The 24,725-nt window shown below is 39.3% G+C and overlaps 4 protein-coding genes and 1 long non-coding RNA gene across 23 annotated transcripts in view; 2 read left to right on the top strand and 3 right to left on the bottom strand.

The window, feature by feature from the left end:
• Positions 1–260: 260 nt before the first annotated feature.
• Rpn11 (regulatory particle non-ATPase 11) lies at positions 261–4,533 on the top strand. Its single transcript, XM_022795017.2, has 5 exons — positions 261–538; positions 1,920–2,109; positions 2,389–2,635; positions 3,535–3,757; positions 3,994–4,533. The coding sequence occupies exons 1-5, from the start codon at positions 491–493 to the stop codon at positions 4,219–4,221; spliced, it is 936 nt and encodes a 311-aa protein (XP_022650752.1). The 5' UTR covers positions 261–490; the 3' UTR covers positions 4,222–4,533.
• Positions 4,534–5,565: 1,032 nt separating this feature from the next.
• Positions 5,566–7,009, bottom strand: LOC111250388 (COX assembly mitochondrial protein homolog). Its single transcript, XM_022805582.2, has 2 exons — positions 6,410–7,009; positions 5,566–5,951 (listed from the first exon to the last, which is right to left on the bottom strand). The coding sequence occupies exons 1-2, from the start codon at positions 6,569–6,571 to the stop codon at positions 5,694–5,696; spliced, it is 420 nt and encodes a 139-aa protein (XP_022661317.1). The 5' UTR covers positions 6,572–7,009; the 3' UTR covers positions 5,566–5,693.
• A 931-nt stretch (positions 7,010–7,940) lies between these two features.
• LOC147758426 (uncharacterized) lies at positions 7,941–10,889 on the bottom strand. 2 transcript variants are annotated; one of them, XM_086976844.1, is made up of 3 exons: positions 9,567–10,889; positions 9,337–9,455; positions 7,941–9,060 (listed from the first exon to the last, which is right to left on the bottom strand). In XM_086976844.1, exons 1-3 carry the CDS (start codon positions 9,850–9,852, stop codon positions 8,935–8,937), a joined length of 531 nt encoding a protein of 176 aa, XP_086832970.1. In that variant the 5' UTR covers positions 9,853–10,889; the 3' UTR covers positions 7,941–8,934. The 2 variants fall into 2 exon arrangements, with proteins under 2 accessions (XP_086832970.1, XP_086832969.1); XM_086976843.1 differs by having other exon boundaries at positions 9,337–10,889.
• A 142-nt stretch (positions 10,890–11,031) lies between these two features.
• The window catches only part of LOC111253286 (DENN domain-containing protein 1B), a 45,567-nt gene continuing 31,873 nt past the window's right edge, over positions 11,032–24,725 (bottom strand). For 17 of the 18 annotated variants that reach the window (XM_086976839.1, XM_086976837.1, XM_086976835.1 and 14 more), the window contains 6 exons: positions 18,860–19,038; positions 18,575–18,711; positions 16,147–16,311; positions 13,858–13,949; positions 13,089–13,270; positions 11,032–12,632 (listed from right to left, as the gene is read on the bottom strand). In XM_086976839.1, the coding sequence (XP_086832965.1) occupies positions 11,639–12,632; positions 13,089–13,270; positions 13,858–13,949; positions 16,147–16,311; positions 18,575–18,711; positions 18,860–19,038 (1,749 nt within the window). In that variant the 3' untranslated portion in view covers positions 11,032–11,638. The remainder of the gene's footprint in view (positions 12,633–13,088; positions 13,271–13,857; positions 13,950–16,146; positions 16,312–18,574; positions 18,712–18,859; positions 19,039–24,725) is intronic. The other variant, XM_022812512.2, reaches the window with a different exon arrangement.
• LOC147758425 (uncharacterized) lies at positions 13,941–18,125 on the top strand. Its single transcript, XR_015318619.1, has 3 exons — positions 13,941–14,657; positions 16,956–17,046; positions 17,399–18,125. It is a non-coding gene; the product is annotated as an uncharacterized LOC147758425 (long non-coding RNA).

The raw sequence follows: 24,725 nt of genomic DNA, 5'->3' as shown, positions 1-24,725 counted from the left end.
CAGGGATACACCATTGGGAAAAACTGATGTGACTGGGTTTTAAGCGTTGTATGACAGGGTATTTGGACAGGCTGCAAGAAGTAACAACTAGACTTGGTATAGTAGTATCATTGAATTGTCATTACTGATCTAGCGCAACAAATGTACAGTGTACGTCCAGACCCCCTGAGTTATCTAGTCTGTATATTGTTTGTACTCTACGGACGGTTATCAAGTTGTTTATTGTTGTCCGGGCTGCGAGCCGCGAGCTAAAGCTGTCTGCAAGCCGGTTTTGCAGAATCACTCACCCACTGTGAGAAACACAAAGTGTACGACGTACACTTTGTGGTTTCGGCTTGTTATTCACAGGCAGGGTACGAGTGGGCAATAGGACTGAAAGCTTAGGATCGTTAGCGACGGTGTATTATTTTTAATCCGTGTCTGATTGTGTGTGTGCAAACTAGTTCCTTAGTGTAAGAAGTGCTTTTAGGCTAGTGAAAAATTTGTCATTATGGAAAGAATTTTGAGGTTTGGCGGAGGTCTGTCGGGACTTGGACAAGTAAGTATTACAATTATTATATTATTTGGAGCAGTCCTAGAATCGTGTTATTTTAGATTAAAGAAAGAAAATATTGAGTTTATTCGCTACGATTTCTGGCTTTCGGGTTAAGACAAGCCATGGCCCAGAACAGAATGTCATGTATGTTAACAGCTTTAAATCTGCTAATTAAGACTCTTTTATAGTTCATGTCGTTGTGATGTACGATCCTAACTGAGCACACAATGGCATATTCTCGAAAGTTTCTCGATATAAACAAAATGTTGTTTCTATCTTGAAGTTTCCAGTTGGCGACAAAACCCTGTCGATGAGGCTGCCTAACTCTAAAAAGTTTTTTTTCTTAGACTGATAAAAAGAGATCGTTTTCTTTCAGTCAGGTTAAAGATATCAAAAAAGCGTGAAGCCCATTTACAATAGTTTTTGAAACCGATAATACTGTATCTATAAATGTCATGTATTTTACATGAATCCTGCATCTGAAAATATCACCAAATTTTTGTCGCATTAGCCATATAAGGTTAATATCTTCACGAATAGCCTGTGTTTAAACACATTTAGGGATTGTTTACAATCTTTATTGCTGTCAAATTACCTATATGGCGTGTTTTTCATATTTGCTTATTCGAGATTCTTGTATTGTGACTTATGCTTATTAGTTGATACGCAGTCGAATCGCAGGTTATTTAATAGCTTAATAATAACAATAGACAGAAACTTGTGACGTATTTAGCTACTCCTATTTCTCTTGGAAAATGGTTGGTGGCGCTTGAAAAACCTGGGAAAACAATTAGTACAGGAATGAGGAAACAGCAAAACAAACGGTTTAGTATCAGTAATGGTTCGGTAACCTTTTATCTCCAAGTAGAAACGAAAAGGGTCTCGGAGTATATGTTCCTGTTGTAAATGCCACTCCAGTACATTATACATGACAGCTGATGCTTCCATCTCGTATGTAGCCTGAAACGCAATCATCATTCTTGTGCTTATTTTTTTCTTAGCATAGTCACTGTTAGCACAGCGCCTTTAACTGATTTGATTAAGGGTTTCTATTGGATTTTTGCTATGTGGTATATTTCGCCCTAAGCAGCCACCACCCAGTAATATTTAGCGGAAAGGAAACATTGATATACGTATGAGTAAATAAAAAAACACAGTCTTCCATCTCAGTTTTTTCCCTAAGGGAGTTGAACTAATATATCTACGACAAAGCGCACAGCTTCGCCAATCGTGGGTATACAAATAATATGGATAGGGAGTGAGTGCCAGAAAAAATATAGAAAAAAAACACTTATAAACCGCCAGTGCAAAATTATTCCGATACTTGCTTAGCAGTTCTGTGATGTAGTGCATTTTTGCTATATTTATCCATGTGTATTTATAGCCTCCTCCAAATACAGATGGTCCAGTGGTTGACACCGCTGAACAAGTGTATATTTCATCGTTGGCCCTTCTCAAAATGTTGAAGCATGGTCGGGCCGGTGTGCCCATGGAGGTTATGGGTCTTATGTTGGGCGAGTTTGTTGATGACTATACTGTTCGCGTCGATGATGTCTTCGCCATGCCACAGTCAGGTACGTCATTTGAAAGCCACTATAGGCTACAGATACTTTCAGCTTGCCTTTCTCAACCATATACTGCGTATAATACGTCGATGGCACTGGCTTTTCGAACACGAAGCCAAGCACAAAATGTATCGATATATAATTTTGATATTGCTTTATGGCTGAACAATTCCGTGTGGAGAGAAGTAACCTAGGTTTTGCTTAAAGATCATGTTACAGGTAGAGGTTTGTTCTTGCTCGTTTTGTTTATTCAAGTATTTGTTTTGCATACGTAATACCGATTTTCAGGTACTGGCGTTTCCGTGGAAGCTGTCGATCCCGTATTTCAGGCAAAAATGCTAGATATGCTGAAACAGACAGGTCGGCCAGAAATGGTCGTCGGATGGTATCATTCGCATCCAGGGTTTGGTTGCTGGCTTTCCGGCGTCGACATCAATACACAACAGTCATTCGAACAGTTAACGGATCGCGCAGTTGCAGTTGTTATTGATCCGATTCAATCGGTCAAAGGAAAAGTAGTCATTGACGCTTTCCGGTAAGTACTTACCTCAGCAAGTTAAATGCCGATTTACTGATAGGAGGTTCTGCGGAAAATGTTTTTCCAGTTAAATACAATACGTATAATTCGAATAGTAGTCGCTGATCGTGCCAGCTGAGCAGACCAACATCATTTAAACTGCTAAGGACTTCTCTGAAACCATCATATGCCATCGCACACTCTCACTAGACAACTGCAAACTGATCAGTCGCATTTGTTTCCAGAGAACATTGTGTAGATTAAACCAGTTGATCTAAAGGCTAATCAAAGTTCAGAAACATTTTTGTTCAACAATAAAGTAGAATCTATAGTCGCAAGTCCACTCAAAAATTGGCCAACTTATAAGTTTGTGTCGTTAGCAGCGATTAGGTAGGTACTTGCTGGTTTCCTAAACATCAAGGTCTCGACATTTAAGGCGAGTGTTTGCAAAATACTGACTTTCTATTTGGTAAGTTTGAGTATATGAGCACCGTCGATATTTGAATATTTTAGTCGAGCTAAGAGGTAATTTTTGCTATGCTGACGTTTAAGTCTATAGTTATGGCATTATTTTGAATTAGTCAATATCATTGCTTTCAAAAAGAATGCCACACCGCGAATTAGGCAGTGACTATCTTGTGACGCTGAAATGTTGGGCCATCACCTAGATAACCTGACCTACTGGTTTTGTTGATGGTACGCAGAACGGACAGAGCTTCCAAAACTTCAGCTTTATCGCAATGTTCTGTCGTATTCCGCATAAAACACAGTGTCTGGCCAATAAATTGCAGCCACAGAATAAAAGAAAATAGGCTTTTATTTCTTGTTTAGTCTGGTAAAAAAAATGGCCTCTCATTTTACTCTTAAATAATTCTGACATGTCACGTTATTGATGCATCTTTTTGGTGATTCCACAGATTGATTCAGGCTAACATGATGGTGCTTAATCAGGAGCCTCGACAAACCACGTCAAATCTTGGACATCTGAATAAACCGTCGATTCAGGCTCTCATCCACGGCCTCAATCGGCATTACTATTCAATCTCAATAAACTACAGGAAAAATGAGCTAGAGCAAAAGATGCTCCTAAACCTCAACAAAAAGTCCTGGGAAGAGGGGCTTATCTTGCAAGAATATAAGGTAGGATAGCTCAAGCGGCATACCGAGGTGCTCCGTGTATGCGGAAGCTAATAGTACCTGGTAATTCTATCTTGCTTATAGTCACAAGTTATTATTATATAATAAGTTCAACCAAATAATACTAGCGTGCACTTGCATTTTTCTTAAGCATAATATCTACTCATAGTTTTCTTTTTAGTTACTGTGTATTAAGCAAGAGTTTTACCTTTTTTTCTTTGAAATGGCCTATATTTTAGGAACATAGTGAACACAATAAGGCAACTGTGGATGAAATGTTAAAGCTTGCCAAGGCGTATCATAAGGCGCTCGAAGAAGAGGATAAAATGACACCCGAACAGCTGGCTATCAAGAATGTGGGCAAGCAAGACCCAAAAAGACATCTCGAAGAAAAGGTCAACGTTCTTATGACCTCCAATATTGTCCAGTGTCTTGGAGCTATGCTTGATACGGTTGTATTCAAGTAGAAGAGTGGCTATGCAGCCAGGCTACGGTGCTAACTGGCCGTAGAATGAATACGACGGATGTCAGAGCTCGGCTGATAAGCAGATGACAACACCTACAGCCGGGCTTGCGTCGTTTGACGGCATCGGCGGTGTACAAAGTTTCCTTAAACTGAACATGAGGAATGCGTGTAATTGCTTCGTCAATTGTACTGATTACGGAAATTTAAAACCAGATAAACAGGAACATCAGAAGAGAACTGGAACTTAGTGTAAAGCAGAATGCAGATATTGGAACGAATGTAATGGTATAAATATATGATAAAGTGTAGTAAAGCGAGTGTTTCTTGGTATATTTAGCAAAATTTGTTTCTCTACGTTTCACACGCTTTTCGTTTTCGTAGGAGACACTTTATAAAAAGCATAGTGTGCTCCATACAGTTAAGTGTTTTAACATTGAGCATTCCATAAATTTAGTAGCACTGGCAGTGCCGGTTTCGCTGATATTGACGGTGCGAAGGTTGTGGCAAACCGTAGCTCCTGTATACAAATAGTAAATTATGCTGTTTTGACTTCGCCAGATAAGAATTGCTTGACTTCCCGTGTGAATTTAAACCGCACTGGCGTATTTGCGCCCATCTGACTAAAAACTTGGACCATTAGCCTAAGTACTTTAATTCGTTTGGTACGTTATACGTTACATAACTTTCATGCTCCTATTAGCATAAAAGTTAGTTTCAAAGTCCAGATGGATCCTCTTAAGAACGTCGTATCAGTAGCCGAGAGTTAGATTCTTCTTAGAAATTTCAAGAAACAGCCGGTGTCCTTTTTGCCTACACGGAAGGGTCAAATTTTATCGCAGCTTTCTGCTCAAGCGATTTTAGCATGGCTATGCAAGAAGTCTAACTCCGTGGAGAAATTGAACTAAACCTATTTTCAGAACGCGAGCAAATTCCGCATGTTTGAGTCTCACACTCCGGGCTGATAAAATCGAGCTGTACGGAAGGCATTGATTTCGATAACCACAGGTAAACAGCCCCAGAAACACTGGCAAAAGCCTGTGAGTAAACGGATGAGATAGGTTCACTCTTACTGTTCCTGAATATTTTATCAAGGAAAAAATATGCCTAGATGAATATCTCATTGATAAAACCTCTCGTAAGCATAAAATCTACAATACTTATGATAGGACTACGGATCGGTGGATCTTCGTCGCGAAAATGTCCTGACTTTATTTTCTGTTAGGGTATGACTCGGTCATTCCTGGTTTGTATTTGTTCCTCTTACTGATTTTGCACAACTAATTTTACGTTAAATACTTTAAAGAATAGTCTTTTTTAATGCACACTTAAAAAAAACGTCACTGTAGAATCTACTAAAATGAATGCTTTTCTAGAGACATTAGTAGAGTGTCCTCGTTTATTTTTTTTACTTATAAAATGTCAAGTTTTATTCAACTAATATAATAAGCCTGTAAGGATAAGCAGCACCGTTCATTACGTTGGTACTTCGGGGGTTGCATCAGGCCTTACGGCCCCTCTTGGCATTCTCTTCTTTTTGATACCAGTTTCACGATAATGCGTCCGATCGGCTAAATATTGCTGGGTACACTCTTCCTTGAACTGGGAGTCTGTGTACCACCTTACCATGCAGGACTTCATGGCGTCATTTTCTCTTCGACAGTTGAAAACGACTGACAATCCTTCACGTTTAGCACATTCGCCAAATGCCTTTACCTCAGCTGCGCACTTTTCCTGGAGCATTAGAAAGCACATACCATAAGCTATAGTAAGCTTTTGGTTGAAATGACTCACGTCATAATTTATCAAATGCCTTTCTTATTTTAAAATTTGGGTTAAGAGTGCAAAGCGTAATACGTAATTAGGAATCCTTAATTAGGAAATTAATAGACTGACTTGTTCATTTAATATAGTACTCCAAACTCAATCTAAGACATGCTTTCATCATCTTCTATTATCTGAAATTTCTCTCTCATATCATAAAACAACCTACGCAACTCTAATGACAAAATTTTAATTACTGTCAACATGATATGATGGAAGCTAGAGGGTTTTCACATAGCTAATCTTGATGAATCATCCCCAAAAACTTAGGATACCGATATATAGCGCTAATTGTAACTAATATGGAAATAAAGCAGGACGAGCTGCAGGATGCCTGCAGACTCCTGAATACTCCGACAGTAGCTTACCGCTTTCGTCCGATCACGCATCAATTTAGGAATTAGAATTTCTTTTTCAACCTTTCGCAAACTCTTATCATTGGGGTCCCCGAGTCCGTAAGGTCCCCCACTTAGATATTTCGCGAGTACTGTGTGGTCATCGTTGCGATTTGGAAAAAACCACCAACCCATTGTACTAACGCTAGAAAATTGTTGCTCAATGCACCTGAGCAATATAGACTCGTCAGAAAATGAACAGTACTTGAATACCGGTTTGATGTACTACTTATGCTCAGATCTTTTTGTCATGAAAACAAGGAGTTGAGTTCCCATTCGCCGAGAAATCTTCGAACACATCAGCAGTTTTCTGGTCGAGGACTGAACCGAAATTCAATCACAAGAATCTTCGGTTCACTTCAATTTAAGCCCTGTAAGGCTCACATTCAAAGTGCCTGAAAACTAATTCAATCTTCTATTGTTTCAGTTGTTCATTCAGGCTTCATCGTTTCCAGTTGTTCGAGGTAAATATTCGAAGTCGAAAAGTTTGCAATGTAGTACTTGATTCACAGTAAGAACGCGCACATCAACGGTATGAGACTCCTTTATCTGTGTATCGATATGGAACAACCTAGAATGAAGCGCTTCGCTATAGCAGTGTAGATGCTTATAACTTCATATCATTCAGATACTATCGTTTGCGTATCGCATGAAAATACTAGCAGACATAACTGAGAACGTAAGCAGTTGTTGAGGGCTAAACAAACTGGTTTATAGAGCTAAAATAATATATATAAAATTTATATGATAAAATTAACCTACTTCACAAATAAACTGAGAAAGGCATAACTAAAATGTCGAGGTGAAGTGAATCTATTGACTGACAACCGTGATTTACCAGGTTGTCATTACTTTTTTGCCGTCAAATATAGCAGTCCAAAGAATTTTTGTTGCACGACGCCCTTTAAGGATATTAACATTAGATATACAGTGCAATATGAAAATCGTTGACTTTGGCACACTTATTTTGTATAGTGTAAACTGTACTATAGAATGTAGCCCTGCGTTTTCTCCGACCTTAATGTGCACTTTTAGACTAAACCGTACTTCAAATTTAGGTACATTACTAGAAATACTGCATATTATATTAAAGTATAATACGAATATTAAGTATAAATTGCTCTATTTGTACTGTCAAATTGGCCCGATATATTTTGAAATCCTAGCATGCCTTGCCAAATTCAGTTACTTCTCCCATAACAATTATCGCTTGCATCTCCAGGAAAGTGTCATCTATTTCTAATCTTCTTCACCACCTCTTCGTTGTCTTCGGCAAAAAAATCTACATTAATATCTCTGCTAATAAAATATAAAGCTAATATTCGTGACCTAGCCTTAACCGATAGCTGGAGTAAATGCAGCTTCACCATTGGTTGTTCAGTGACTCAACACAGAAGGTCTATCATTTGTCCAAAAGGCAATTCAACTCTTGTAATAAGATCAGGAGAAAAATGCACTATAATAAAATACGCAACTTATCCATTAATTGACATATCCTCTAATATTCACATAGAAGCCTTTGAAAGGCAATTGGTTTTTATTACGTACTATCACACTTTGTTCGAACCTAGTAAAACAACGGTACGAATTATTGCGCTCTGTTTCAAATGAGCTGTCCGGTTACTAATTGAATCTGGCTAAATAGGGACTAATATGATCCCCTAAAACTGCCGCGGAATATTCATGCTCATGCAAAGCACCTCCTTCCACCAAACTGGTATTCGACTGACTATTTGAATCACTTTTCTTCTTTAGTCTATAAAATCTAGAGTAAGTTTGCATTGACGTACCAATTGTTGCGATTTACTGTACACCATAAACGCTCTAAGTTATGTCTAGGGTTATATTAGTAAGTTTTAACGTTCACCTGTCATACTGGTACATCATTGAAGTGAATCGGTATATCGGTATTTTCATACAGCAATTTTATACGAAATTTCCACAACAAATCCATTTTTTGGCAGTTGGGTTTTGTTCCACCGAAACTTCAATTGTTGCCGGCACATGTCGCTCGAGACATACCCAAATCAATTACTGGTAGTAACGTTCTTATTCTCATCATATTAAATTCATTAAAAAATACACTATAGGTTAACCCAAATTCGTGCGAGTCTAGCACTTATGATTTTGTTGATTAACTGTCCTCACTGATGATGATGATCGTGATTATGACGAGACATACAATGGGACTCGCGTTCTATATTGAACAATACAACCGAGCTTTTATTTGTGCTGAAGTATCCTTTGCAATTGTGGCTCCATTTACATAGTTGCAGAACCACTCGTTTTTTGTAGACGTTACACTTTTCGAAAGAAAGCTATTGCTAGATCTATTAAGAGACTAAATACACACAGTTTATCACATGCAAATGGTCATATTTTGTCAAAAACTTTCGACATGCAACTGTCGTTAGACAAAAGGTCCGCCCACTTGATTCAGTAAACTCGTTCTTCCATTTTTTACCGAGTGTTAGTTGGTTGAGTTATTTAATTTCTTTTTAAACATACGGAGGTAGGCCCACAGTAGGTTTGCCTCCACCAAGTATGGGAAGAACTGGGCGAGCGGAGGGTTTTTTCAGCAGCAAGCTAAGAACGACGGCTGACACCGTCACGACGAGGACAACCTGCGCAAAAAATTTTAATTATAATCAATAATTTTCCTTCAATTTCTTGGATTATTAGTAGTTTCATATTATATTTAAAAAACCTACTTTCTATATAATCTTTAGCTGCTAGAAATTTCCTTCGATCTTGATTTGTTTCTTCACATTTAAAGTAACCATATTCAGGCTGGTTTTCAAGGCTACTACATGTATACACTGCAATTTTTCATAGATTCACTAAAGAAACCGTTATTCTGCTAAAAGAGAATTTTAGCAACTAATTTTTGATTTCTTTACCTCAATGAGAAACAAGAGACTAGAGTCCGAACGCTTCTGTTCGCTTCTCTCATCTTCGGCCTTTCTCGCGGCGAGTTTGCTTGACAACGCGGCTTGTGCCTTCCGCGATCCCGAATTATCTGCCAAGACGCTAGAATTAAATGGATTTACGAATCCTTTCATATTTAAATTATAAGGAAATTGAATTAGATTTGAAGATTCCGGTAAGTCTATAGCTTGTTTAGAATCACCATTTTTGAACGAGGTCAAATTCACGAAGTAGTCAATCACAAAAATCAAGTATCGTGGCATTCGACCGCTATCGTCCTCTGTCGTGTTGACTTCGGCATTGTGTGCTGTGGAAGCCTGTTCTGAAGTTTGACTTTGACCGAACGTCTGAAGCTTGCTCTCATTTGTTTCATTGTTGATACTTTTTATCGACGTTTGCTCTGTCGTATTATACACCTGAAGCGCAGCTCCCCAGTTACACGGTTCATACACCGTAAACACTATTAAAGCTATTCGAACAAGATACATCACTATAGAGTGCTTCGTCGTTCCTTGCAATCGACTGATGAATGTTTCACGGTAGCTATTCGACTAATCTTTAAAGTCAATAACGTTTTTTTATTAAACACAGCATATTGTCTTGCCCTAGACATGATCGGGGCACTTCATCCTTTTGAAGTTCTTTACAATGAGGCTATCGGCGTCTAGAAATATGTTATACAGAAACTAACTTAAAAGGTGCTGCTAATGATAGCAGCTTACAAGCAAATATCTTAGAAGTGTTCAGCCAAAAATCTGCGGCAGATTTGAATGAATGATCTGTGGGCATCTTACCGATTACCAGTTATTGAAGAATGTAATTGTTGCGGCATAGGTAATCAACCCGCACCGAATGCAACTAAATACAACCTGTTAGGACCATTGTATAATTGTGTCAACTAGCACCATGACATGCTCGATTGAACCTTCAATCGTTACTCGTTTTATGTACCTGGCGTGAGGTTACAACTTTATCTCGTACTTTCTGCTACGGATTTGCACCGAATTTAAAATATAGCAACTACTGCATTAAAGTTTACATGCGTAGTGTGTTATTCAAGACCACTCAATTTTTGCATGACTTTTTTTGGTTTGACCAAAAACGTATTGGGCTATTTCCTATAGGCATCAGTTTCTAGGGCATTAACATTGACAGATTCGGACAAACGGAATGTCTATGAACATTTACCAGAACCGTTTAGACCTGATGACGTCCAGAGTTTTATTCAACCTGAAGGCATACAATCGAAGAGAACTAGGCATCTTTGCTGCAGCCAAAGCGACGTTAATTAGCGAATAAGCGACGCTTGTTCCGCGCAGATGTCGTCATAGGAATATTCTTAGTTTTACTGATACCATCAGATTCCGAATGCACCTTACAGACAATATTTTTGACAGGCAATAACTTTTGCTTGTTTAAATGGGCTAGCAGTAATGTACTAAAATGCATTACTGTCTGCGATGAATACACACTAAACTTTTTAATTAATTTGAATACATAACTTTAGGTCAGGTTTGCTATTTTTCTATTTGTTCGCTCTACACTGCTTGATTTAGTCACGTCCATAATTAGTTTTGCCAAGCATGTGTTGTGTTATCCATCGTGTAATTCACCGAATTCGCTCGCTTTAGATTTTTGCTATCGTTTAAATAAAAACGCGGTTTAAATTTGGCACAGGAAAATAAATTTTTATACTTTTATATATTTTGCGCATAAAATCTCTTTTGTTTTTCTGCTTTTTACTTTATATATTTATTTGCTATATTCATCTAGCAACAACCGTTGCTGTCGTACACTCCCTCACTCAATAACATTAACAGTATATATATATATATATATATATATATATACATATATATATATATATAGCCTATATATGTACAGTAAGACGACAAAAGCTTTTACGTTACATCTTGAATCTCATATTGATAGGGATTTTTGTGGTAAGAGGAAGACGAGGCTTTGATAGAACAAGTCAGTCTTGATTACTAATAATTGCTTCTTGTTTTTGCCATATACGCACTGTTTGTAAGCAGTTCATCACAGGCCATGTTTTTGTCCATTGCGTGTACATAACAATCAGTGTTGAGACGATGACCCAACGTTGAATAGGTCTTACGTATCTTTCTATTTTGATGACTGCCAAAAAGATGGAAGAGGGTTAGGGTCTCTTGGCATGTACCTGGTAGGCACTGAAAAAGACAATGATACAAATGACTCGTCAAATGGAACCGCCGATCCTTTGATTTGTGTATTGTCCTCGACCTCAAAAAGCTACAGGTGATGAGAAAAAGGATTTGTGGGTGCAACTTTCTGAGGTGCCGTCCATTCGGAAAGAGCCGATGGCGGTGCGACTCCCCCTTCCATCGTGTCCTCATTCAACAGATGGAGAACGTGGGCTCTCGGTGGCCGAGACGGATGGGGATGCCTCTTCAAATCCATTTTTCGTGGCGGCGGCTGTAGAACTGGAAGAGAACTTGCTGCGTCTCTCCCATTTAGAAGTTCGCCAGCAGCTGGGTCAGCACCAACTGGATTCTTCAGATTCATTTGCAGGCCACTAAAGTTCGCAATTAGTTCTTGCACCTTGACAGGAGACACTGGTGAAGGTCTCGAGTCAAAATCTGAGTAGAATTTACTTATGAGAACATTGTCGGAAGCTGATGTGTGAAACGTTGAGTTGCTTAACGGCGGGATAGTAGAGCGTCCTCCAGCGGTTCGAGCACTGGTGCTTCCACGCATGTGCACTGCACCTTTCGCTACTTCATTTTGCGCAGACGCTCCGTTCGGCTGCTGGCCATTTGCACCGCTAGTATGCCCATTTAAAGGAACGAAACTGTCCTCGAATCCATCGAGGACGCTGTTACCATTCGGCAGACCACTGATGTGTTTCTTTGGCGAATCGTCAAGACAGATGAGGTCATTGACAACTGGCACTGCAGGCGGTGGTGATGTAGGACGTCTTGGTGGCGTTGGTCTTTCCGGAGGGACGACTCGTTCAATTGGCTGGGTCAGACGAATATTCGGTGAAGTGTGCATTCTTTGTAGAGGTGGTGGACCACTGGCGCTGTGGCGCCTTAGCTTGTCATGCGGGCCAGAGATCTGGCCCATGTGATGGCCATTGTGTGCACCACTGTTCATTCTAGTCTGGATGTCCTTGACTGCCTTACGGCTCTTGTCTTTCACAAGATTTCCCGTCTGCTTCACCTGTTTGTACGCTGATCGAACAGCAGATGCCGGCTTTTGCTGAAGCCACTCTTTATACTTGAACCTTATAGAAACGACAAAACAAGAAAGTGCGAACAAATAAATATAAGTTAGTTAAATTAAAACTTCTAATAAAATTTTAGAAGCCAACAATGGGCCGACTCTATATCATATCCCGTGGAATGAGGTCAGCAGGCTCGTCGACCCATTTCCAATGACCTTACTCATGTTTTTCCCTCATCTTACCACTCTTACTTTTTCCTCTCTCTCTTTTAAGCTCTATGACTCTATCCCACTGCCCTTTCTATTTACCCTCTCTGCCTTTTCCTCTCTTCAGCCCATTTATCTATGTACCGCTTTTTTTTCTTTTCGACGAGTCGTTGCTCTCTCCCTCACTAGCTTTGCTTACTTTTCTTTGTCTCTTTCCACGCACACTTTTTTCCGAACTTCCCTACCACGCTTCTCCTCTTTTTAGTGACATTTATGGGGCTATTATAATATAAGAAATAACTGTACTTACTTGTGGCTATTTTTATTGAGTATGGCCGTTTCGATCTCGAATCTATCTGAAATAGGCTCATTTACACGCCGCATCCGATTTTCAACAAATTCAGCGAATATCTGAAGCTGTAGCATTCCTTCTAGAAATGGGCGTAGCGAAGAAGGTTGGGCCTGCAGAAAGCGTTCTTTATCGAAGTCCAACTGGAAATAAAACAGAAATCACAGAGGGTAACATTTGTTATAACAAAATAGTACTAAAGCCATTTGCACACTATGAAATATGTGTGCTCTATAATATGATAAGCTAAATCCGTCGATTTATCACGGCATTATTTATACGAGGAGTACGGGTATGGCCAATTCAAGTTCTTGCGCTTCTTGTTTTTCTAAGCAACCATTTGAATTCAGCAATTCAGCGAGAGGGTGTTTATGTTTAAACTGACATATTTGATCAGTTCATACATCGCGTTATAGCTTTCCGTCCGCCTTATGATATTGAAGCAGCTGATCCTACCATGACATGTCTTTGATACTAAATCATTACCCTGTGCCACATCCAACGGAACATTTTCTTCAGGAATCAGCCAAGTTCTTAAAATTCGTTTTTCAACTTTAGGGATGGTTCGGGCTAACATTTCACACCTGTTTAGGGCCCAGGTCATCATGGTAAGAAAAAAACAATATTTTCGGCTCTGCCAATACAGTGAAAACTCCTGGCGAACGGCTTTGTCCTAGCTACCAAAGCAAGTCAAAATTGATTAGCAAAATATACGAAGAAATCAGCTGACCTTCCCTGTCCGCGGGTTTTGTCGGAATCCCGAACGGTAATCTCCGATCAATATGACCAGAACGTGCATGAACGCCTGCGCGAATCCGTCACCTGAAAACGAATAATGTCAAATAATAACAACAATTTTTTCGAGGGTTGATGATATTTAGGCATCTAAAAAAACTTTGCTTTATTATATTCCAATATGCTCACACTTAGCACGCATAGTTCTGTTAAAGATTTTCTAAAAAAAGGATACGTTTTAAGCAATTGCTGCATTTTATGTTAATAACATGTTCGTAAAAACGCTACCTATAGTAGGCCTTATATGAATGCAATTCAAGATGAAACAACTTGAAACAATATACATTAGTAACAAAAACAACCATCAAAGCCATGCTTGTATGGTCAGTAAATCTAATTTGTAAGTATCTAAGTAACTGAATCGAGGCTCGCGAGATAACAAATATTTCAAGCAGGATTAAAACGAATCCAACTAATAAACAAAACATTTCGGATAAAATTGCCTTCTATATGATGGTAGCGTACCATAATTTATTTACGTTTACTGCAACGTCCTATAACTGTAGAAACGTCGTATGCATCCAATGTTAGCAGAAAGCAGCTGATACGATAAGCGTATACATGGTCATGTGTAATGTTTAGTATACTACGATCGTCCAGCGATAACGTGTCACCAATGGAAATCTAATACTATAAGATTTCGATCGCTAATGTTTATAGCCAAGCCCCGCAAGAGTCGCAAAACGAATCGAGAGAAGAATAAGCTTGCTTCATCGAATAATGAAAAAAATCAACGTAAGACAGCACCATAGCTTATGATCATCTTCTCGATTTCAGCAGTATTCAAGCTCCCTTAATCATGATTACTTGTTGATTTGAAATTCAATTGTAATAATCGACTAAATGAACGTTTCTTCGATATTTACAATAAAAATAAAAAAAAAACAAAAAGGCTCGTTTATGAGACAAAGAAGACGATTTTAGGCCAGCAATGTCTCGTAGTACCGGATAAATATTTTAGACCTAAAATCTAATTTGTATAATGCATTTGCCCTGAACTTCTTAAAAACAAATCAAAAGAATAAACAGATTCATCTAGAAGAAATGAAGACAATTTTAGACTAGTGTTGTTCTATCGCGACACTGTCATTCAGAAATGAAGAAAATATCAATTGGTAATTCAAAACGTACATGTAGTAGTGGCAAAATTGGCTGCACATGGTAAGTAACGAACGAAAAAATCCGTTGTGAACTTAGCTTGTGTCGAGCGCAGTCACTGTTATCGATTGTAATCATGGGATGTTAATCTTTAAATTTTGATTTAAGTCAAGGAAACTACCGTAGGAGCCTTTCGAAACAATTTACAAAGTAGACTTCAGTGGCTTTTCAACGTTCAAGGCTTTTTGCACGGCTACGAGAGATCGACGTGACGAAAGAATACAAATGCCAATAATGAAAAAGTCACTTTGGAAGACCACCTAAATGACCACTTGAGAAAGAATGTGGCAAATTCGAAAATCATCACTGATGTTTCTAGTCATTTGTCGTCGTAAAAAAATGCTCAGCACACATCATTGACCGGGTGGGGTTTGAATATACGCTTTATTTAATATCACTAGGTCCTCGAATAGACTCACCTGTACCTAACTATCATATCCCTGCTGAACTTCTTTACTATCTTTTCTTTTATACAAGTATAGATGCGTTCAAATGGGATTTTCAAGTCGAAGATACCTCCATGTTTGACCCACGCGTACTACTACTAAGAATAACGTAGAAATATGAAGTAAACGCGTACGATAAATATCTGGCAGGTGAAGTGTTCTTAGGGTTTCATACATACATGATCATTAATTACAAGCGCAGGTCCGCTGGCATGATCGACCTAAACGCGTTCTACCTGCGGCCCACCGCATCGTCCCCTCTACGAGTTTAGCTTTTAGCGAATTACTTTAGTCAAGAACGTTGGCTGATGTGCAACTTCTTGCACAGTGAACTGTACATGCACACAAAGAAATCGCCTGTCGCTAATGGATCAAGGGCCAAGAGAAGCCCTATGGGATTTATTGCTTGATTACTCATACGTAAAGTAGTAAATTTGCAGATTATTAATATGCCAACTAACTACGTGCAAGCCAAACAAATACACTCTGAGCCATTACATCATATTGATCATATAACTCCTATTTATTTATTTATTTATTTATTTTTTTAATTTAGTATTTCTTTATTTAGGATTAGGGTAAATATCGGATTTGTACGAGGACACACCAATAGAACTTACCAAGTTGCGCGTCCTGGTTCTTGAGTTTTCGTTTCAATCCTGCTTCAATCTCGCTTGGTAGACTGTCGCGAAAAGGATTAGAGAATTTATTCTGATCGGCGTGATATACGACCACATCCCCTAATTCTGACTGGCGGACGCGCTCCCATGTCGAGGAGGGCACGCCTATTTAGTTAACAAAACCACCAAAATCGATGCTGTAGACAATGATATTGAAATCGAGTTGGTGCTATACTACAACCTCTTGCCACTTTATGCTTTGTTTTCTTCTACACCGTTTGCCGACTCGATGTGAATATGTATATTTGTGTAAAAGTCGGACCGAGTGGGTTTTTAGGCGACTTTTTATTTATTTATATAAATTTTGAGTGAGGAGTACTAAAATATTTTCATCTATAATTTCGTACTTAGAACACGCTTCTTTTCAGAGTGTACTTAAAGCCTAAAAAAATATACATTTGAGAGGCTTACAACGAAATTGTTGTTGATGATCATCTCTTTGTTTTCAATTGACAAATACTAATATAGGATAATAAGTAATATAAGGTAATATCTACTCACAGTATATTCAAATCCTTTATATATCGTTGATTGATATGTTCAGAAAGTAAAAAACAGTAGACATATGTATGAGTGACATACGCCGCGACTCGTTCATTTAACTATTTCGTTGCCAACAACCGTGCTGAAATCGGTGCGCAATGTCGCAAAAACACGACTAACTGTGGAAGGCCAGAGATTTCACCCGGAAGAAAAACCTGACGGGTATTTTCCATTTTTTATGGCCTGTGTTGTTTTGCTTATCATAGATGAAGACGGGATGTCACACTGAAGAGGCGATCGCATCTCTGGAGCGCGCAAACGGCAGGGGGAAGCAACTCTGTTCAGTTCCACAGAATGGTAAGTAGCAATGTTCCCAATAGTTCCTATTAAATGTTTAAATTTAATGTTGCTCTACTTCTTTCTCGACCAAGGTGCTCTCCTTGAGCTCGACAGCAGTCTGAGCCTTACGCTAATTGAACTGCTCAATTTCGGCTTTAGTCACCGATAGCACATAGCTGTGCACATTGGTTACTATTAATCCAAAAGTGTTCGAAATTTCGTTGACCCTGTAAAATCTCTAGGATTTTTACACTAACCGTACAATTACCACAAGTTTACTATTGGAATGATATATAATAATCTAAGAGGCAAACATAATCTGCAAATGTTATGCGATCGCTTTTCTCCTTTTGTCTATCCCTATTCGCAGAAATCGAAGTCCAAAATACCCCCAAAACGGATTGAAGTTCTCCACACATAATCGTCATCCGTAAACATAAGCTCCGTTCAGCATTACGTAAGTGTATAGAAAGAAAACTGTTCATTAAGAGCAAGTAATGACCACCATAAAGTAGCAGCAGATAAGCAACAGCCGTCATGTAACATTATTGCTAAGGTCACCAGCGGATTATTATTTTGCCATCGCCGTTGCTAAACCAACAAGTAATTCAATACGTAGCGGTCAATCGCAGCTCAGTACAAACAGAAATCTAAAAAAAGAACAGAACGAGCAGGAGGTGCAGAAACAGGAAACGCCAAAGCGCCTGCTCGCTCTATAAGCAGGAGTGGCGAATCGGGACACTTGAAGAAAGAGATGTAGAGAAAGACAGAATCGTCGAAAGGGCAAGAATGAGCAATAGCGGCACCGTAACAGCAACAGTGTATTTTTCAACGGCCGTCGAAGGTGGGGCCCACGCGCATCAACGCGACCTGTCGCTCCTTCAAAGCCAAAAGGGGGTATCGTTACAACAAAAACTACCAGCGACAACGTAACCCGTAATCTTAGGTTCCTTGTTGATTTTGCGTGCCCTGAAACATGTATAATTCAACCTCGTGGCGATGGCACTAACTATGTATAGACAGTTACGTGTGCGGTGCGTTTCGGACTCTGTACATAAGACGTGTTGAATAAAATTTGTTCGAAATGTCTATAATAATAGCAAGTGTCATGACACAAAAAAGTATGGGCAGCGCGACAAACAAAATGGATGATATTAGCTTTTGTGCGATTGTTGTTACACTTGGTCCCGGTACTCGAATTGAGATGTATTGGTTTTTTTTTTATCTTGAATATGTGCACATTTGCCTTAAACTGTCTAATACTAGCATAACAACTGGACGGACCTAACTTTGATTACGAATCAGTTATCGAATCAAGCGGAACTGGTGAAAACTACTGGGGTGTATTGATATTACTGGATGTACCGGAGATATATTGAAATTGCGACGATTTGACATATACAGTAGACTGCCATAAGATAACTAAGAATTTATTAAACGTATTCGTAGCTAGTCTATTAATGAGTAACGATTGTAGATCTTCTGCATTCGTCCGCCAGTGTCCACCACCGAAAAACAATATATTTTTGACATTAGAGGAACTTACCAATGAGGTAGGGCATTGGTGCGTTGAGGGTGTCTACCACAGCGAGAGGCAGTACGGGAATGAAGAGATGTTGCCATTGCATAGGGTAGATAAGCAGATTCGCCGCTTGGACGCACGACGATAACCGATTCAATCGGCTGAAGTTCATTAAAGATTAACACCGCAGGTTATCTACTGTACGCGCTCATAGTGCATAATTACAATCAGCACCATTTACAAATCCAACATTAACGGCTATTTGATGCAAAGGTAATCGGTCGTATTTTGCCGTAAGATTAATCTTACCGTGATACGATAACGATTCGTCTTTCATGAAGCATCGCTGTGAACAATTGAACCATGATGTGGTGATCGCAAGCGTTATAATATTCTGTTAGGTTACGATCTTCAGGTATCGATGGAGGTATAGTATGATTGCAGCAGATGTGCGACCACGCTGATCGGCTTCGATTATAATTGACCACCTAACAAAGAATCAGACAAATAACATTAATAGCCAGAATCTTACCTTCGCATCGACTTACGTCCTTCAGTCATTTATAGCGTACCTCCTTTCAGCCGGATCCTGCAGCTGTAAGAATACTAGTTATCATTATGGTTATTGTATGTTGTGTATATCGTTATAATGTGTTTGTGTTGCCTTTCTCTGTAGCTGTTTCAGCTTGGGCGGGTGAAGATGCGTGCCATGTGTGAAGAACGATTTTTTTCGAGTACGGTAAAGTGTCAATGCCAATGACGACGAGCAGTTAGTTAGAGTGGCAAGTAATCGCTCGTGACAGCGAAGCAGCGGGCCTACTGCGGGAGGACGAACGTGTCTGGTACAGACGTTTTCTGGCTTATTAGTTTCATAGTTTCGTCGCGCTCCTCTTCGATCGAGATCGTTTGATTCCTTTTGGTGTCCCACAATCGCTTTTGGTGCCAGCGCCAATCCTCCGTCGTTCAGCGTATTTTGTCGAACCCACCTGACTCAACTTACCAATGGAAACAATACGTAACAGTGCTAGCTTTAGTAGGGATTAGGATGATCGAAGCCTTGGCAAGACTGCGGCATTCCCTTGTCATCCGCCTTCTTGGTTGCGTTCCCCTCAATTTGACAGTTTCGCCCGCTGCAAACAAACTACCACCATGTGGAAAAATAGCAACTAATAATAAAAGTAACAAATGATCAACGGTTGTGCAGACCATGTCAGCTTTCAGCAACAGGCAGTGAAACATGATTTTCAATCAATACATGAGTAACCAACGTCCTTGATTATTTCCGAGTGTCTTGGAGTCCGAGGATATACGGACCCCGCCATCTGTCTTCGCCGGCAGCCCCTCTCGTATAGAGTACGACAAAAGTGGTTATTATCAGGAGCTTTGGTCGGCATTATAACGGTAACGGCAGGTCATCACTGTTCAACGTTGAGTACGAGCACCGGTAGCGGCATCAAAGGCAACGAAGAGCATGCAAAGGCTCAGTTATTGCCTACTTAGCTCGTGATCGTTAACGTCTTATTATTGGTGTTATTCTTATTGTTATTGATTGGTTGTGTTCTGTACAGAGAGGCAATGCCACACGGTCAAGCATGATCATATCAATCACCAATTCCGAAGATGTGACCCGCTAAAAAACACCTTTGCTCCCAGTTCGATCAGAAAGTTCGACTAATAGCCCAGTCGGCTTTGATCGGGTGTTTCAATGGGAAATATCATTTGTAATAGTGTACTAATTTAATTAAGAATCTCCTGCTGAGGGCTCCTCAGCCAACAGCGCGTATCATTCAGTATTATACAAAGTAATAATATGGATAGTAAGCGCCTAAGTATAGTCGCATAATTGCAGTAGTCGAAATCATAAGACATTAAAATTGTTCTGCACGTATATTATTTATTTGTCATGATGCATGGTCAACGGTTTTATCAACGTATTTTACTTAAGAGATTTTTAGCTCTAGCTTCCTAACCTTGGACGTTTAGAAAAGAATCACTTTCAATTGCGGTACTTGTTTATATAGTAATTTTATATGGTCTGAATTTGTCATTGTTGACCCGATAGACCACTACCTGGAACAAGTAAAAATATTTTTTTCTGTTTTTCTGAGTATTCTGAGCTTTTAATTCATGGCCCTTTCTCTTACGATATTTTTCCTGGTTTGAAAAACTCCGCATACACGTTCGTATGAGTAACTTTTTATTTTTAACCCTGACTCAGTTTTAATGTTGCACCTAGCCAGGGGCCTACTTCTTCCTTATCTTATCACTCGTTTTCAAAAGAGAAACACGAAAATTAATCAATTCCATAACTTTGGACCAAACCGCCTTCATTCTGGACAGATATACATTGGACTGTCAGAAGAACATTAAATTAAAATTAAAGCTACTATTTTTTTTCTGTTATGTGTTACTAAGCTAGATATGCGCCATTTCGATCGATAAATTTTTGCCATTTTTCTGATATCAACGTAATGCAATCACTGTAGAACTTCTGTAATTTCTGAGCGAAAAATTGTGACAAATGACTTTTGCGCCCGTCCACTGAAACTGGATTTGCACCATTTAGGAAATTTTTTGGAAAACGAAATGGATAATACTTTAACCGTGCAAGGTCCGGGCTATACGGCGGACGCGTTGAGATACTCCGTCCAAATTCGCTTAATTTTATCCGAATAACTAAAGCTGTATACGATCTGGCATTGCCACAGTAGATGACGGCATTTTACCTGTTCACTAACACCTTGATGACCTTTTTTTGGTTTGAATGAATTGTTTTTCCAGATGGCAGTAACTCATAATGCACGATTCATTTCCGATCCCGCCAAATACATCGCACTATTTTCTATGGAATAGGTCTGGGTCTAGATATAAATTATATAGTACATCTTCTCTGCACATTATTGTCACATGCGGTCCACCTGTTATTAACCGCTCTTAATTTAAAAATGGCTCTATTTCGAGTTTCATAGAGGCAAATACAACCGAATAAATTCGTTCGTGTCGCGCTCAGACATCTGGCTTGTCTTCGCAACCAGCTACCTTCAAATTTTTTAAAACAGTTCGATAGTAGATGTTTAGTTTCGTCAATTTTACTCAGTTTTCATAATAATTTGATCAACTTTCTTCGTAATTGGTGAATCACTATAAAAAAACGTTTCTCACATCGAAATTTGCAGAGTGAAAAAACGATTATTTTTGGGCCGTTTCTTGCGATGACCCATCTTGATAATAAACAACATAATTTATTTATGGGCCTAGGCAGCAGTTATACCTTCATCGTAAGGGAATTGTAAAATACGGCGAATTTCCGCAGACATTGTACTTATCTTTCAGGGAATTTACCTTGGGCATTCTAAGAGTCGTAGCATATTACTTACTGCTAAGAAGATCACCCCTGGAACGCCACACCAGTGCCGATACGACACAACTTATACTGCCTAATACAGGTGGTTTCAAAGCCATCTATCTAGAAAAACGCCCGATATTTGTTCGACAATCATGTATTACAAAATTAGATTAATTATTTCGCCCACATTATAATCTAGAAGAAAAATAACAGTCATACGTAATTTCTGTTCTTAACTAAAATGCAGACAGATAATTGATTCGTTCACTTGAATTACACTAAATACAAAAATATGTCTGTATCATAACCGATCTTTAGTTGAAGGACAACGATGAAAATCCCCATAGTAGCGCCAGTCGATTGATCGCAGCTGGTTTTTCGATTTCTTTGGAACCCCTGTATAAAACTAAGTAACAACTTCCAAAAGAAAAAGAAAACTTTAACTATTCGGAATAGCTGAAAACTACACGTTGATGACTCCGTTCCTTTCACTCTGTGATATTAGCGACCCGGCTACCATTGTAGCTGGGTGTTCGTAAAAGATATACAAGCACTTAATCTATAACTAGTAAGCTCTATATATATATATATTGCAGCTTAGTTTGCTTGCATGGTTATTGTTGGCATCGACTCCGGTAACGGCTTTCGAATTTCAGTGTTACGAAGAAGATACGCATGACCCGTAAAGAGATACCATCATACGTAGTGCTCTGACGAGGGCATAAGATGTTCCCCTTGTCGAAAGAACTAACACTAGATATGACCAGTTGTCCAGACACCTACCGCTAGTAAGTAAATGGTCTAAAACGTATTGTTGGCCAAAAGCTTCACGACGTGGCAGCTGATTATAACTGGACTTGTTGGCATTATAGGCTAAGGGATGTTTGACGTAGAGCTGCGCCACAATGTTGTAGATGAAGAATACTTTTGCCGTAAAAGGATAGCCTGGCTCCCGAAACTACTAACGAAGTAGAAAACGCTTGCGAAAAAACTAGGTGAATTATTATTCTATTTTAATGGCGTACTGCGACAAGAAATTCTCGACGCGTCACGCTGCGCCAGCTAGGAGTTGTTAATTAATAAATGAGTATTTTTCGATCGCTTGAAGCTTTCACACTCGGAAAGGAGTTTGTATTTATCATAGGCCCTTCTGAGTTGTTTTGGTGTCAATCGCAGGACTCAGCTATGATAGTGTAAAAAACAGAAATTGTTGGTGATCGCGAATTCGACAAAGATCTCGATTTTGAAAATCTATGCAAGCTCGACGTAAAAACTAATACGATCGCCGTTATTCGATTGCAGTACGAACAATGCGAATATCTCAAATAAAAGAAACTGGACGACTCAAAATCGATGATTTTATGGAACCGGAACGAATTAAGGAGGATAGCTCAACACACGTTTATAGTGCTCAGAGGAAATTGAATTTGTCTTACTAAAGGTCCTCCCCAGCCGTCCTGTGGCTCCCATTGCGATCCCTGTACAGCTTGTAGGAGGATTTACTACACTAGCTTTTAGTAAAGCTCTACTCAAAAATGTGTTCGACTTTGAACTTCAACGACTGCTCTCTGTAATCGAAACTGTCTCATGGGGCTGCAATTTTTGTAGCCACTAGTGTCGCCCAACTCGTTCGCCGAAGGAGGTGAAACACCTAAATTCAGACCTTTAACCCCTGTTATACCCAGGTATAATCAATCTTTCAGACGATTTAAACAGACACGATGTTTTTCCTCGCTTTGGTCCAATTTGCTATAGCAAGGTGGTTTCCGTTAAAAGAAAAGAACCATCTTAAGTGGCAGCTTATTAATAATGCCTGTACAACAATATCCGCTTACCGTTTTCCGCGTAATACCGACAAATCCGTCCCAGAATATCACAATTGTCAAGATTTGTATAGACTAAACAAGTATGTTCAATCAACTACCTGCGACTTATGGCGACTCCCAGTGAAATCTTAAATGAATGGGACAGACGACACGACACTTTCTCACGTATTTTGCTTTTTTCTATTTTACTTAGAAGGTACGATTGAAGACAAAAGTAAAGGGAAAATGAACTAAGCTCGCGAATACAGTAGGCAGAAAAAGATGTATCTAGTAGCATATGAAATGCTGAAAGCGACTATACAAAGCAAGAAAAATATTGTACGCAGGTGGACATCTATAGAAGACTACTAATAGTCACCTTTCACAGCCCCGCCGTAGCATGGTGACGTTTTAATTTTGAGTTGGGAAACAATGGACACCGAATTTTGTCAGCCATTGCTTAAACAAATTACTACCCGTTTAGGTCTAAATCGAATCATTAAATACTCCAAGAACACGCCCCTAACACATGCAGTCAGGTTACGTGCAGCACACATGTGTTTTTAATTATTTAGGTCTGCCTAAAGTGCCGGCTAGTCTTTCTTCGCTATAATTTGCTCTCATTTCTCGAATCGTACAATCATTGTAGAAAGTGATGCAATAAACTTTACACCTTTTTCGAGTGAGATGCTGCTCATATACTTTGGCAAAGTTGGCTTCTTCTTTCGGGCTTGCTCTATCTTCAGCGTCCGTATCTATACATGTCGCTAGCCAAATGAATCCTTCCAATATATTAGCGTGTCACCGGCTGCCACCGGTTGCCATCAGCATGATCGGTCTCACCTGTAGTCCAGGTTAAAGGTACAAAGTGTATACGCAAACGCTAACCATAGCTAGTCGATACTATAGCCGTTTATATTAACTTGCTTCATCTCGCGCTCCTCTAGCCCCAGTGTCCCCCTTCTCATCACTAACACGCAGTAACATGGATGGCTATCCATGTTACTAGGTTCACGCTTACCGC

This window comes from Varroa destructor, unplaced genomic scaffold (assembly GCF_002443255.2).
Source record: "Varroa destructor unplaced genomic scaffold, Vdes_3.0 BEIS01000001.1, whole genome shotgun sequence".
Taxonomy (NCBI): Eukaryota; Metazoa; Arthropoda; class Arachnida; order Mesostigmata; family Varroidae; genus Varroa; species Varroa destructor.
This window is presented reverse-complemented; position numbering and strand designations above follow the sequence as displayed.